At 39.6% G+C, this 13,316-nt stretch overlaps 1 protein-coding gene across 1 annotated transcript in view; it reads left to right on the top strand.

Annotated features, from left to right (window-relative positions):
* The first annotated feature begins 996 nt into the window (after positions 1–996).
* The window catches only part of LOC149845086 (Nucleic acid-binding, OB-fold-like protein), a 41,691-nt gene continuing 29,371 nt past the window's right edge, over positions 997–13,316 (top strand). The window contains exon 1 of the mRNA XM_089995497.1: positions 997–1,342. Within this exon, the coding sequence (XP_089851623.1) occupies positions 1,130–1,342 (213 nt within the window). The 5' untranslated portion in view covers positions 997–1,129. The remainder of the gene's footprint in view (positions 1,343–13,316) is intronic.

Here is a 13,316-nt window from a genome sequence, read left to right on the forward strand (position 1 = left end):
ATACTAATTTAATAAGTAAAATTCTATCACCCTTCCTACGAACCTCAACTACACTATCTATAAACTGACGACTCATAACAATCCCTACTTCATTCCTATTCCTATTTATTCCCGTATACCAAATCTTATACCCCCAAGGTTCTATCACTTTAGCTTTCTCACCTACCCATTTGGTCTCTTGAAGACATAAAATATTAATCTTTCTCCTACACATAACATCTACTAACTCTACCAACTTACCAGTTAAAGACCCTATGTTCCAAGTGGCTAACCTAATTTTATGGTCTTGGACTAACTTCTTTACCCCCACCCGTCCAACAAAGTGAGGGAACCCTTGCCTATTTGACACCACACCCGGGCGCCGGTGTGACGCGTCGCTTCTGGGCGACGACCTAGCAACCCTTGCCCATTTATCACTGCCTCCGGGCCTAAAGAGTACAGCGCATCGCTCAGTAGGGAACGCCCCAACGAAATTCTCATATTGGTTCATTTTCATAGGATATGACAAAGTTTTTATGCTGGCTGTCACAGGCCTACCGCAACCCTCCTCCTTTATCCGGGCTTGGGACCGGCAGTGTATAACTAAACAGTTATACACAGGCGGAGTTAAGCAGGTTCTTCCCATGATAATAGCAAATCATGAGAAAAATGACAAGTACTGGCACAAGAATAACCAACAGCACCAAGTTAACCGTAATTCAATTATTGGTTCAATAGGATCTGAATACATAGATCCGAGTCTGAAACAAACTCTCTTGGTCCATATCCAAAATGACATGTGGAATTCTGGTTACACTTGGAGCTCCCATCGGATCCGACCCACTTTCACCTGTAAATTAAGCTGAGCGTGTTATTGTAAACAGTTTACATATTTGGCCGTTTTTTCAAAATTTAGAGGTTTAACGGGCCGTTTCATAAACCACAATCCTCATATTATCCAGAAAAAAAGAAAAAAAAAGAATAAGAGGGAAAAAAAGGAAAACCGCCATTTCCGAACTCTTCATCTTCTCCCGCACGGGTTCTCTCCCGTCCTCCAGGAAACCGCTTCTGGTTTTCGTCGAAACCTCTCTCCGCCTGCATACGACCCTCCGAATCCGCTTTCTACCCCTCAAAGGCCGATTTTCCCTCTATGGACGGGCTCATGGCTTGTTGCGTCAGCCGGTGCTTCCTCTACCCCTCGTCGCGAAACCGCTCCCTCGCCCAGAGAAGCAGTTTCTCGGCGAAATCTTCCCGCTCCGACCGGGATTTTCCGGTCGACGACCGAAACTTCGACCACTGGGACAGGATGGAGCTCAAGTTCGGGCGGCTCCTCGGCGAGGACCCCAAGCTAACGCTAGCTAAGGTATGAGTTAGGGACAATTGCTGATATGCCCTTTTTCTATGTTAATGATGAGCATAAGAAACCCGTTTCGATCGTGAGTTGATGGAATTGACGCCCCTGTTATAAGAGCGTATCTGTCATTTACGAATTTCGTGAATTTATTTAATTAGTTACGTATTTTGGGCCGAAATTTGTGCTCTCTGTTTGGTAAAGAGTCAGATGTATGGAGTTTTTAATCGGTGCCTAGATGCATTCCCTTGTCCAGAAAAAACTAGGAAAATTTGGGATATTGTGTTTTACTGCGTAGTGCAGGATTGTCCCGGTTTTCTGGGCAGGCGGACGCAAGGAGGTGTTCGATGCACCCACTTTTCTAAAAGAGTGGGATAAATTGGGATGTTCGAGGAGGATGCTTTGTGCAGAAAAAAGTAGGATATATTGAGAAGTTGGTTTGTGCTCCATAAGGTGGTTTCTGGCTTATCCTGGTTCTCTGATAAGTCGGTGCAGTCAAACCATTGCTTAATTACGAATCTTGCTCTCCGGAAAATATGGGCGAGAAAAACATGTTGAAAATTATGGATTTTCTCGGGGAAATGGCGTCTGTATAAAAATATCAATAATGCAAAAAATACCAAATAAAGAAATATAAACAAACCAAATATAAAAAGGTGTTCTATTACATCCGTATCGTGTTAAAATGTGATATTCTCAAAATTGGTGATTTTCTGAAAATATCATGAGTATTTATTGGCAATGCTCAGGAACAAAAAAAAAAAAAAAGAACGGAACGGGGCCCTTACTTTTTCTTTTACTCAGGGCCAGGAGTATCTCATCTACGGGATCGTTGTACATATCCATTCTGGTTAGGGATTCCGCATACAAATACAAGTGATGTACAACTATATATATAATATATCTGATCATATATGTATGTGTTAAATAAAGAAGTAGGATTTTCAATGCCAGATATCAAAACATACCTTTCTGCGCCTGTGCTAACTACTCTATGGTTCGGTTCTTTAGAAACCATGACATTCAAAATATCGAAGATATTTTTCACATAAATTCAAACCTGCCTTTTGGATTTGCAATGCCTAATATTGCAATTTCTAGTTTCAAGTGTTTCTCTGGTGGATGTATGCTGCAACATCGAATCTAAGGGCAGTCACCAATTAATTCCAGCTTTTAAACAATTGCATTTTTTTGGTAAACGAGCTGACTCATGCTTGGATCAATAAGTCTAGAGTTCAAATCCTATTTCTTCCAGATTCCTAACAGTGTATGTTTTTTTTTGGAATAATTGAAGCAGCTCGAGCTCAGCTCCTTTAGCTTTAACTCATCATGAGCTCAAGCTTGGTTTGGCTTGCCATAAACATGAGCTGAGCTAGAGCACCTCAAGCTTGGATCATTCAGCTCATCTACCAACCATACCTGTGGCAAAGATACCCAATTGTGTGTGCTTTCATTCTTTTTGTAATTATATGGCACATCTTGGGCCTTGCTTGGATTCAGTTTGGAGGTGTCACCTGCAGCATTGGATTTGTTTTCGAAGCTCACATAGATATGTACTCATTTTCATTGAAAGGCAAGGCATGATATTTAGCAAATTTTACTTCCATATGCCCCAACCTTATAAAAAACTTTAGGCCTGCAGAGTTGAAAAAGCAACTTATACACAAGTCTACTAGCAGCTGGCTGCATGTTATAGGCAGAAATGCAACGGCACAGATGGGCAATCAATGGTAATAATACAAGAGCGAGAAGGAGGACTTGGCAAATATTGCTAATTGGACCGACTCGGGCCACTTTTTGCATGGATAGACCCAAACAAAATTTCTGTATGTAACTGATCCTGCATATAAAATAGAATGGAAGGAAAAAGACATAAAGTTTGAGCTTAGTAGCCGATGAGTGCTGTAGTATGGAAGTTGGTCAATCCAATTTGGTAGGATAACTATCTTGTGGTGGAGCTAGAGTTAGATTCACTTACAGGGCAGATTTGATACTTATGGCGATATCACTGACAGGATTCACATAAATATTTGTGGGGAGGCATTTGCTTACGTGTTATGCTATTTATCATAACTATGAATATGAAATATCAAGCTGTAGACTAGAAGACAGACATAATTATAATCATCAGATGTAGAAAGAACAATGCAAGCTCAAGATCTTATAAAGACTATTGAACTCTATCACAAAATGATATATTGATTTTCGTACTATATTCCTAGTGTTGTTGGGCCTATACTATATGTGACATCATTGAAATATTTTATTCTACTTGGACAAAATTGAATCATACAATTAGTTTTCACTTTTCAGCCATCACATGAAAACCTTATCCAATTCCCGTGCATATTGGTAAAATGAGAAAGTTTCATCTTGATTTCGTAATAATCTTAGCAAGTTTTCTATGTCGCCTTCTTTAATTGTTAAATTCAAAGTTTTTACAGTTTGATATGATACCTCATTAATGTTAATAAACTCTTGAACTTCCATAAGACGAAAAACATTGAGGTCGGGTCATCTGCTATGAAGAAAAAAATGCACTTGTTCTTCTCCTTTTGTTTTTCCCTTTGCCATTAACCTTACATTCACTATTGCCAAGAGTCAAATTGCTTATATCCAGTTTAATACTGTCTGAGTGAAATTTGAGGGGAGTTCTGGGAATTGCCTTCTGTAGGCCTTGTGCATCTCCTTTTCCTTGGATCCTCTATGATGGGGAATAATGCCCTTCTTTTTTCTCTTCTTTGTTATCTTGCTTCCTATTAATCTTATGTTTGCAATTGCTAGGCATCAAATTGTTTATCTCCGGTTAGGCACTGATTAAGTGAAATTTCATAGTTCTAGAAATGCGTTGCATAGGTATTGCATATGGAAATCTGATGAGAGAAATAGGAGAAGAATGAAGAGCAACAAAAGAGAAAACAAGGGGAAACTTCATTAGCTTCTAATGCAATTAAGATACACCCATATATGGAATGACCCCCTTTTTTGGGTAGAATTACATGGACCAAAATACCCCTGTTAAGAATGAAATATACAAATAGATACTTAGGGTAGGGGCAACACACAAATAATGATACACTATTGTACACAATTCTTAACACTCTCACTCAAACTTTGGATGATGCAACAAAATTATCCCGAGTGTGGAAATGAATGTGTTGAAATGAGGAGACCCTTTGTGAACACATTTGCAATATGATCCTTTGAGCTCACATGCTCTAGAGCAATGACGCCATCTCTATGGCCTTTCTTGTATAGCGACAATCTATCTCAATGTGCTTGATTCACTCATGAAACTTCAGATTCTCTGCTATATGAATAACACTCATATTGTCAAAATATAGAGAAGTTTTTTCAGCAATGAAAACTCCCATCTCACTTAGTAACCACCTTATCCAAATAATCTCAGTAGTGACTTGAGTCATAGCATTGTATTCGGCTTCTGCTATGGATAAAGCAACTCTCTGCTATTTCTTGCTTTTCCACGAGAGTAGAGAGCTTTCAAGAAAAACACAGAATCCAGTGGTAGACAACGATCCTGAGTAGAGCCTCCAAAATAAGTGATGCAATTTTTTGATAAAGTATTTTTAAAAGGTATTTCTCAATAAAATCATTCGTGTAAACTGCTCATCAAATTATAAAAACCGGCTCACACAAGTGATGAAGTTCGGGTCGAACTCAGAGAACAGGTTTAACAACTTTTGTACTCCAAACAATTATAATCTTTATTGCCTTTCAATAAAATAAAAAAGAATAATGAACTAATTAAAAGAGTTACCCTCTACAAAGAGCTTAAAAATAAAAAGGCCTTATTACAACCCAATTTAATTAAATGGCCCTCTTGCCCCCCAAAAAATAAAAAAAGTAAAAATTGCAGAACTTCTTTTTCTCGTGATCTAACCTTCTTTTCGTAAAGCGTGCACGCTCCTTCGCTATCGCGCTTTTATCTTGCAAATTGGTACCCTCTTGCAAAACACAAAAAGAAAACATAAAACCTATGTCACATGGGTGCGGGTGCGGGTGCGGGGGTGCGGCACTTTCAAAAAACTTGGGTGCGGGGGTGCGGTAAAAAAAAAAAAAAATATATATATATATATATATATAAAATCCAAAAGTTGGACATAAATGACCCTAGGTGTGTTGACTGCACCCAAGGTCAGGTTGACTGCATCGGGTGCAGGTGTGGGTGCGACGCGGGTGCGGCACCTAGTTGACGAGTCCCTGTGACATAACATAAAACAAAGAAAACAAGGGAAACAATTTTCTAAAACAAAAGGGTTAGTCACACAAATCTATATCAACTCAAACTAACTATTACTAATACAACAACAAACAACAACAACTACGCCTTCATCCCCAAACAATCTATTACTAATAAAGAAAGAAAAAGATTAACCTAATCTAACTCATTAATGATGAAACAAACTAAGAAATCTATTTAAGTATGATAAGGGTTAAAACAGTCTACTAGTTAACTATGAATTATTGAACTACACGTTAACCACTAAAAGCATTGCATCAAACTAATTATAAAACATGAAATTAAAACAATTCTAAGCTAACTCTCTACAAGACAATGTAAAAGACTCTATCTACTAAATGAAATTAAGTGCTGCAAAGCTAAAAACTGATCATCGTTGATCACATTGATATATGTGATTAACGATGATAGTGTGAAACACGGCCCCCAAAAGTGTGTGCAATCAGAAAAATCCCAATCTGCCGAAATTCTAGCCTTCATAAAAATGAATGCAGTGTTGACGTCAATTGCGTCAGGTCTGAAAATGCAGATTTGAAATAGATCTGAAGTCTTGATCACAATAGTATGCACACACCAGCCAGCATGCGGGGCCTGAACGTCACTCTGATGGTTTGAGGTTGACCAATTTGATGGCTCACAAAAATTAGCAGGTCAGCGTGATCTGCGTGTTTTTTAAAGGCCTGATCATGCTGGTACGTGATGGGTCTGATTCAAAACCCAACTATGGTCTGTGCAATCTGCAGAATCCGATAAGAATGAAACACACTACTGTTGGGCCGGCTTTGGCTTAAACCAATCTGGGTTACCTGGTCTGACAGATCAGACATGACCAGGTAAGTCTGGTTCTCTTTCGCTCAGATCCGATGCGATCTGTACCGCGATTGGCAACTGCTAGATCAGGGCGTTAGGTACAGAACTGTGTGCATATCACATTGGACAGCAACTGGCCTAATCAAGCTGGTCGGCAAGTTCAGCTAATCAGGTAATCTACTCTCGATCAAACCTGGCCGACTGTCTGGTCTGATCAAGCAGTTCAGGATTAACCAGCACTTTTTTTTTTCAATTTAAACAAAGCAAATAAAACTATACTATGCTGGAAAACTAGTTAACTAACCTGTATGCATGAACAGAAAAAGAAAACCTAGTCTAGATGCATGCAGAAATTTAGTGAAACTAATCTATGCTAAAAATACTAGGAATACCGTATCAACTACGATGCAATGCCACAGAAAATAAAACTATATGCACTCTTAACCGAAAGCTATTTTATATGCAGAAAAATAAAGAGTGGAGGGAGAAGAGACTTACCTTGTGGTTTGTCTCTGACGGATGGGTTGAGAAGAAGAGTGGTCTTTCTCCGATCTTGCACGCACCTCCGATGATGGGGACAAGAAGAGCCAACGACGAAAAAGGTTAGAAGGAAAAACGATGAAGAGAAAGGAAAGTAGAAGAGAGGAGGGGAGGAAGCCAGCTAAGAGAGAGGCAAGAGAGAGAAGTTGGAGAGAGAGGAGGGGGCGTGAATCCCTAGAGGAAGACGCCCCCTCTTCTTCTAATGCATCTATTTATAAAAAATATTAGGGTTAAAACTGTTTTATGAAAATTTTCTAAAAGACTCCATAAATTTTCAAGAAATTTCAAAAGAACCCTTTCTAAAAATATTTTCAAAAAGCTTGCCGAACTTTACAAAAAAACTCAAATAGGACCAAATTTGCCCATTTTTTTCTTTTTAATTGAAATCAATGAATATCCTAACAAACATTGATAAACAAGCATTATTAGCCTCTTTTTGATATTAATCATGCACATAAACATGTAAATACTATGCATAAATTTGTGCATGATCAATCAACATCACAAAAGCCTCTCAACACTGTAGGGAACTATAATGAAAAGAACATGCCATAATGCATGGTATCCTTAACTCTCTTCAAGTCATCTCCTGTGATAATCATATCATCTACATAAAAAAGTAATATGCATTTCCCAAGCTCAAAGGAAGACACAAATAAGGCAAGATCATGATTGCTCTACTCAAACCCAAGAGATTTCATAGTCGAGACGAACTTCTCAAACCAAACTCGTGGTGCTTGTTTGAGTCCATATTAGAGCTCTATAAAACCTGCAGACTCTACTCTTTGGATGAGTTCCCTTGTGGAAGTTTCATGTATACCTCCTCTTCCAAGTCTCTATTAAAGAAGGCATTCTTGACATCCAATTGACAGAGATTCTACTGCCGCACTGTAGCCACAACGGGCAGTGTGTGTATAATAATCATATGAGCTACTAGAGCAAAGGTCTCAATGAAATCAATTCCAAACTGTTGGCAGCAGCCCTTTGCTACTAATCTTGCCTTGTATCTTTCAATTGACCTATCTGCCTTGGTCTTTATCTTATATATCCAATTGCTTTCAACAATATTCTTTCTTGGTGGAGGATTTACCAATTCTCATGCCTGCATCCTCTCAAGTGTATTCATTTTTTCAGTCATAGCTCTTTGCCACTCCTCTTTTCCAATTGCCTCTACATAAGATTAAGACTCAACATAGGAATGAATCAATGCAAAAAACACACGATGTCTAGGAGATAACTCATATGATACAAAAGGAGAATGCGAAATTGAAGTTCTAGATCTTCTACGCACTTGGGAAGGCTGATAAGAAGATGAAGACATCTCAGATGGAGACTCCAATTTTGGATTGCCAGATTCAGCTGACACTGGAATAGGATCATAATTAACCTCTCCACTTCTCACTTGTTCTACTTCCACATAATCCGAGAAAGGGATCTCAACAACATTTTCATGTCTTCTTGAATAGGTTTGTCCAAACCTACCATCTCTTAGTTGGATCTGCTCTCCCTGAATCTTCACCTTTTTATTCACCCTCTTTTTTACCAAAAGCAATCATGAAGACAAATCAGACTCATCTCTTGTCTTTTCTCCAATCTAGCTGAAATAAGGCATATTCTCATGAAGAACAACATTTCGAGATACTCAAACTCTTTCTCCCAATAAGATCATAACATTTATAACTTTTTTGACCATTAGCAAAACCAAGAAAGCAACACCTAATAGTTCGAGGAGACAATTTATCTCTATATCTATCAAGTAAAACTACAAAGAATGTACACCCAAATACTTTCATCATGTCATAATTTAAAACTCTTGCATACAATTTTTGAAATGGAGATATACCTTTAAGAACACTTGAAGGTATGCGATTTATTTGATAGATAGCCAATTGAACTGCATCTTTCCAATAAGCTTTGAGCACACCACCTCCAAAGATAAGGGTCAACTCATAGTTGCTCAGCCAATGTTTAAGCATTCGGTTGCCTGAGAATCGACTGTTCTTTAAGAGGGTCGACTATTTTAGATCTTTAGTTCCCTAAGGGTTGACTGTTCTTTAAGAGGGTCGACTGATCCTTTTGGTGAATGATGTTCAACTCTCTTCATGAGTTGATTCTTCTTTATTATGATCATGTGAATATCTTCAAAAATTGTCACTGTAATGGCGTAATCTTTTAGCACTTTCAGGGAGATATTTACAAATGAAATATAATATTTAACAGAGCATTATAAGCAAATTTAAATCCCTGCACACTTGAGGTTAAATAATTAGTCCTTGGAGAGTTTTGTAATCATTGAAATCAGTCTAAGAGTTCAACACCTACCCTATTGTCACACACATTCGTCTCCACCATGAAGACCTTAGTGAAGTCTGGCAAGTACAGAAGCTTGACATATAGCTTCTTTCAACCTCTCGAATGCATCAGTGGCCTTGTCGGACCACATAAAACTATTCTTCTTCAAGAGAAATGTAAGGGGCTTGACAATATGATCGTAGTCTTTCACAAAACTCTGGTATTACCCGATCAACCCCAAGAATCCCCTAAGTGCCCTCACAGTGTGCAGCTTGGGCTACACTCACATAGCATCAATTTTGTTTGGATCAACTAAAACTCCTTGGCTGAAAACAATATGACCGGGATAACTCACTTGTGCTTGCCCAAAGAGGCTTGTGTGGTTCAAGTCCTCTATGCGGTCACCGGTGAAGGTCCGGTTGGCATCGTGGCTCAACGTATTGAGAGTTTTCATGTGATCAACCAAGGCTGATAGAGCCCTCTTGATGAGATTTAGGCGGTTGTTTTGTTCCATGCTCTCCTGCCATTGCCGAAAAAGTTTATCTTGGGTTTGCTTGGTGATCGATTGAGCTTGTTCGACATGCCAGTGAACTTCGTTCTTGTTAACATGGGAGAGTTGAGATCCTTCCATCATATTTTGTTCACTCTGATACCAAGTTGTTGTACCTTTCGGATTTTTAGAGTTCGTGTTGGTCGAATCAGAGTTGAAACCGAAAGAGTGTCCCAGTTGGAAGATCCGGACTTGCGGCAGACGAGTACGTCAAACGGAGTCCGATGGACTCAAGCGAATCGAACCTGCTGGACTTAGGCCTTGGGGCCTGTGGGTTACGTGTCCTAGGGTTAGAACCCTTGCTAACATGGTGGGAAAGTGGTCGGAGGTTCCTCGTTGATGCAAACTATGGGAAACACAGGAACTAGGTAAAACAACTAGCCAAGTAGGTGTGGTTTGGGCTTGGTGAGTTGTTCGAGTAAGGGTCTAGGTCCATAACTTATAGGACTTGGTCTAGGGGGTCTAAGAAGGTCTAGGGACATGTGAATAGGTATGGGGCATGTGTTGGACTGTGGGAAAAGATGTTGGTAGTTTGGGGTTACCAGAATGGTTCAATCAGGTAGGCTGGTCTAACAGTGGGATGTAGTTTCGGGTTTTCAGCCTCGAAAAATAGGAGAGGGCTTGGTTGAGGCTGGGATCAGGGTCTAGGGTGCACTTACAGGTTTGTAGCAAGTTGGGGAAGTGCCTCACACATTTTGGAGTATTGATGCAAGATCTGCAATGAACACCGACTGACTCCGATTCAAGACCACACAGTCTAGGGGGTCGAAAGAGCTTAGGCTCTTCAAGAAGGGGTGACCAACCAGCCTAAGAGCTTGGTCCTCACGTGAACCAGAGAGAGAAGTGAGAGCAGAGAGTGAGAAAGATAGCAAGAGAGAGAGACGACTAGAGAGAATCTAAATATCAAATTGCATAACTTCAAAAAGGGATCCTCAGGCCTCTATTTGTAGTGTTTGGCCTTGGTTTGGGTCTGGGTCCAGGTGCAATTGAAAAATAAAAAGTAACCCATTTAACCTATATACCCTCTAACCCCCAAATGGGGTCCTAACTAACAGTTAGAAGACTATGAAGGGGGTCAGTTGGACTGATTGGAGTCCCTCTATAACCGGATCCTAACTAGGCCCAATCACCTTGGCCTTATTACCAAAAAACAATAATTATAAAAAGGAAACATAACTTGGCCCGACCCTTCACATTGTTTAGGAAAGTAGGAAAGAGGGGGATGTTCTTTTGGAAAGCGGGGGGGGGGGGGAGGACTCCCCCTACTTTCCTTTCTTCTCTCCTTCCAAGTTGGCCCCACTGACTTGCCTCTCTTTCATGCTGGTGTGGACATGTGTCGATTGACTTTTGTTCTTGGAAAAGAACCACATCACCTCCTTGTTCCCACTTTGATTTGATGAGGTTACAACTGGATCATGGAACAATGGATTTAAAGTCCTCCCTAGATCTTGGACCGTAACAAGAATGAAGTCCCTCTTTATCACCAAAATCTTCCTTCAAGCTTCTTTTTTCAGCTCCAATATGGCTCTGATACCGCGTGGAAATCTGAATTGAGAAATAGAAGAATGAAGAGCAACAAAAGCGAAAACAAGGGGAGACTTTATTAGCTTCTAATGCAAGCAAGATACACGCATATATGGGGCTATTAAGTGTCGTGTAGTGCTGGACCCAGTTTGGGTTTGACCCAGACCCAAACTGGAATTGCGCATTGACGTGCTTACTGGGGTACAAATGTAATATTGTAATTTGTTATAGGACAATTATGTCCATAAATGTATTGCCTTGTAACCTAATACTTATATACATTAAACCAAGCCACGATAATGTAATTAGAAAAATCGTGTACCTGTGCAGTCCCAACAACACTGAGTTTTCCTCTTCTTCTACCTTTCTTCTTCTCTTACTTTTTTATGTTGAAGATCAGGTTTGGTGCAAACACAACTTCTAACATGGTATCAGAGCAAGGTTGGATCTAGGGCTCGGTATTGCTCCCAAAGGTACGACTATAGAGAAAATCTGTTTTTTGTCAGGAAAATATTATTCTCTCTGTTTTTGATATTTTTCCCTCTTTCGCAACCTACACTATCGTGTTTTCTTCTAAAGGGATGATCCCTTTTCTCGTCTCTATCCCCTCTTAAAACTGTTTTCGTGTTTTCATCTGAAACACGTGTTTCCCATTTAAAGGTCTGTTTGAAACCCTATTCGTGACCTATCTTCAAGCTCGTAAATTCTGTTTCCTCTTTGAAACCCTAATCATAACTCATCTCTTCCTCATGATTCTCCTTTTAGAATCAAAACTCGTGATTGATATTACAACCCAATCAAAACTCGTGATTCTCCTCTTTTAGAATCTATTCCTGTGTCACCTCATCTCAAAATTTGTCGCTGATTCATCTGAAATCACGATTTATCGTGATCTTGGTTCACACTAATCGAACACAGCAAAAGCTTTTTCATTTTAGCCTATTAATGCTAATCAAACACGACACGATCAGGTGGCTTGATTCATTAACATCAGATTGATATTTTGAATATTTACGTGATCTGATATCTATCAAAAAAGAAAAGAAAAAAAGAGGCAGCAAATCCGAATTCTGTTATAATCAGTTCTCTTCTGGGCTGAACTTAGACAGTCACGTTATCTTGCAGTTTGATTAGTCATTTCATTAATCTTCTCTTAGAGTATTTTCTACCTTATATTCACGTGTCTCATAATCATGGATTCTTCTTCAACCCAGTCCGGTTTGTCATCAAACTTTCTTAGCCAACTCGTTTCTGAAAAGTTAAATAATTCTAATTTCGTGACTTGGAAGAGACAAATAGTTCTCTTTATCAGGAGCTAAGATCTCTTTGGTCATCTGGATGGATCAATACTTGCCCCACATAAGTTCATCGCAAAGGAGAAAACAGACACACAAGGGGCTGCATCTACCAAGCTTGTTCGTAATTCGGATTATGTCTCTTGGATGAGAAAGGATCATGCATTAATTGCCTACATCACATCTACTCTGTCTCAGGAAGTACTAGTTGCTATCACCGACGACTGCACAACGATGGAATTGTGGAACAGGTTGACACAGACATACTCTCAGATATCTGAAGCAAGAGTTTTATTGCTCAAGCGTGAATTCCAGCTTCTCAAGAAAGGTGGTCTATCTATCATGGATTACTTGAATAAGATGAAAACTATTACAGATCAACTAGCCATTATTGGATGTGAAGTGCTAGACAAGGATAAAGTGCAACAAACATTGAATGGTTTAGGCCCTGATTATCATGTATTGGTGACATCATTGTTGTGCTTGCCCGTGCTTCCCACATTTGAGGACCTCCGGGCAAAACTTCTACAATACGAAATGTCATTGAAAGGCATCGCTGAAGATTCTGGTGCTCAATCTGACTCCCAAGATGTCTTAGCCACTGGGTTCTCCTTTGGTCATGGTCGTGGAGGAAATGACTTCAGAGGAGGAAGAGGTCGTGGTAGATTTGCAGGTCCAGGTTTGCTTCTCACACCCAATATGCCGTTCAATTCT

Source organism: Nuphar pumila, chromosome 2 (assembly GCF_984573655.1).
Source record: "Nuphar pumila chromosome 2, dmNupPumi1.hap1.1, whole genome shotgun sequence".
In the NCBI taxonomy this organism is placed as follows: domain Eukaryota; kingdom Viridiplantae; phylum Streptophyta; class Magnoliopsida; order Nymphaeales; family Nymphaeaceae; genus Nuphar; species Nuphar pumila.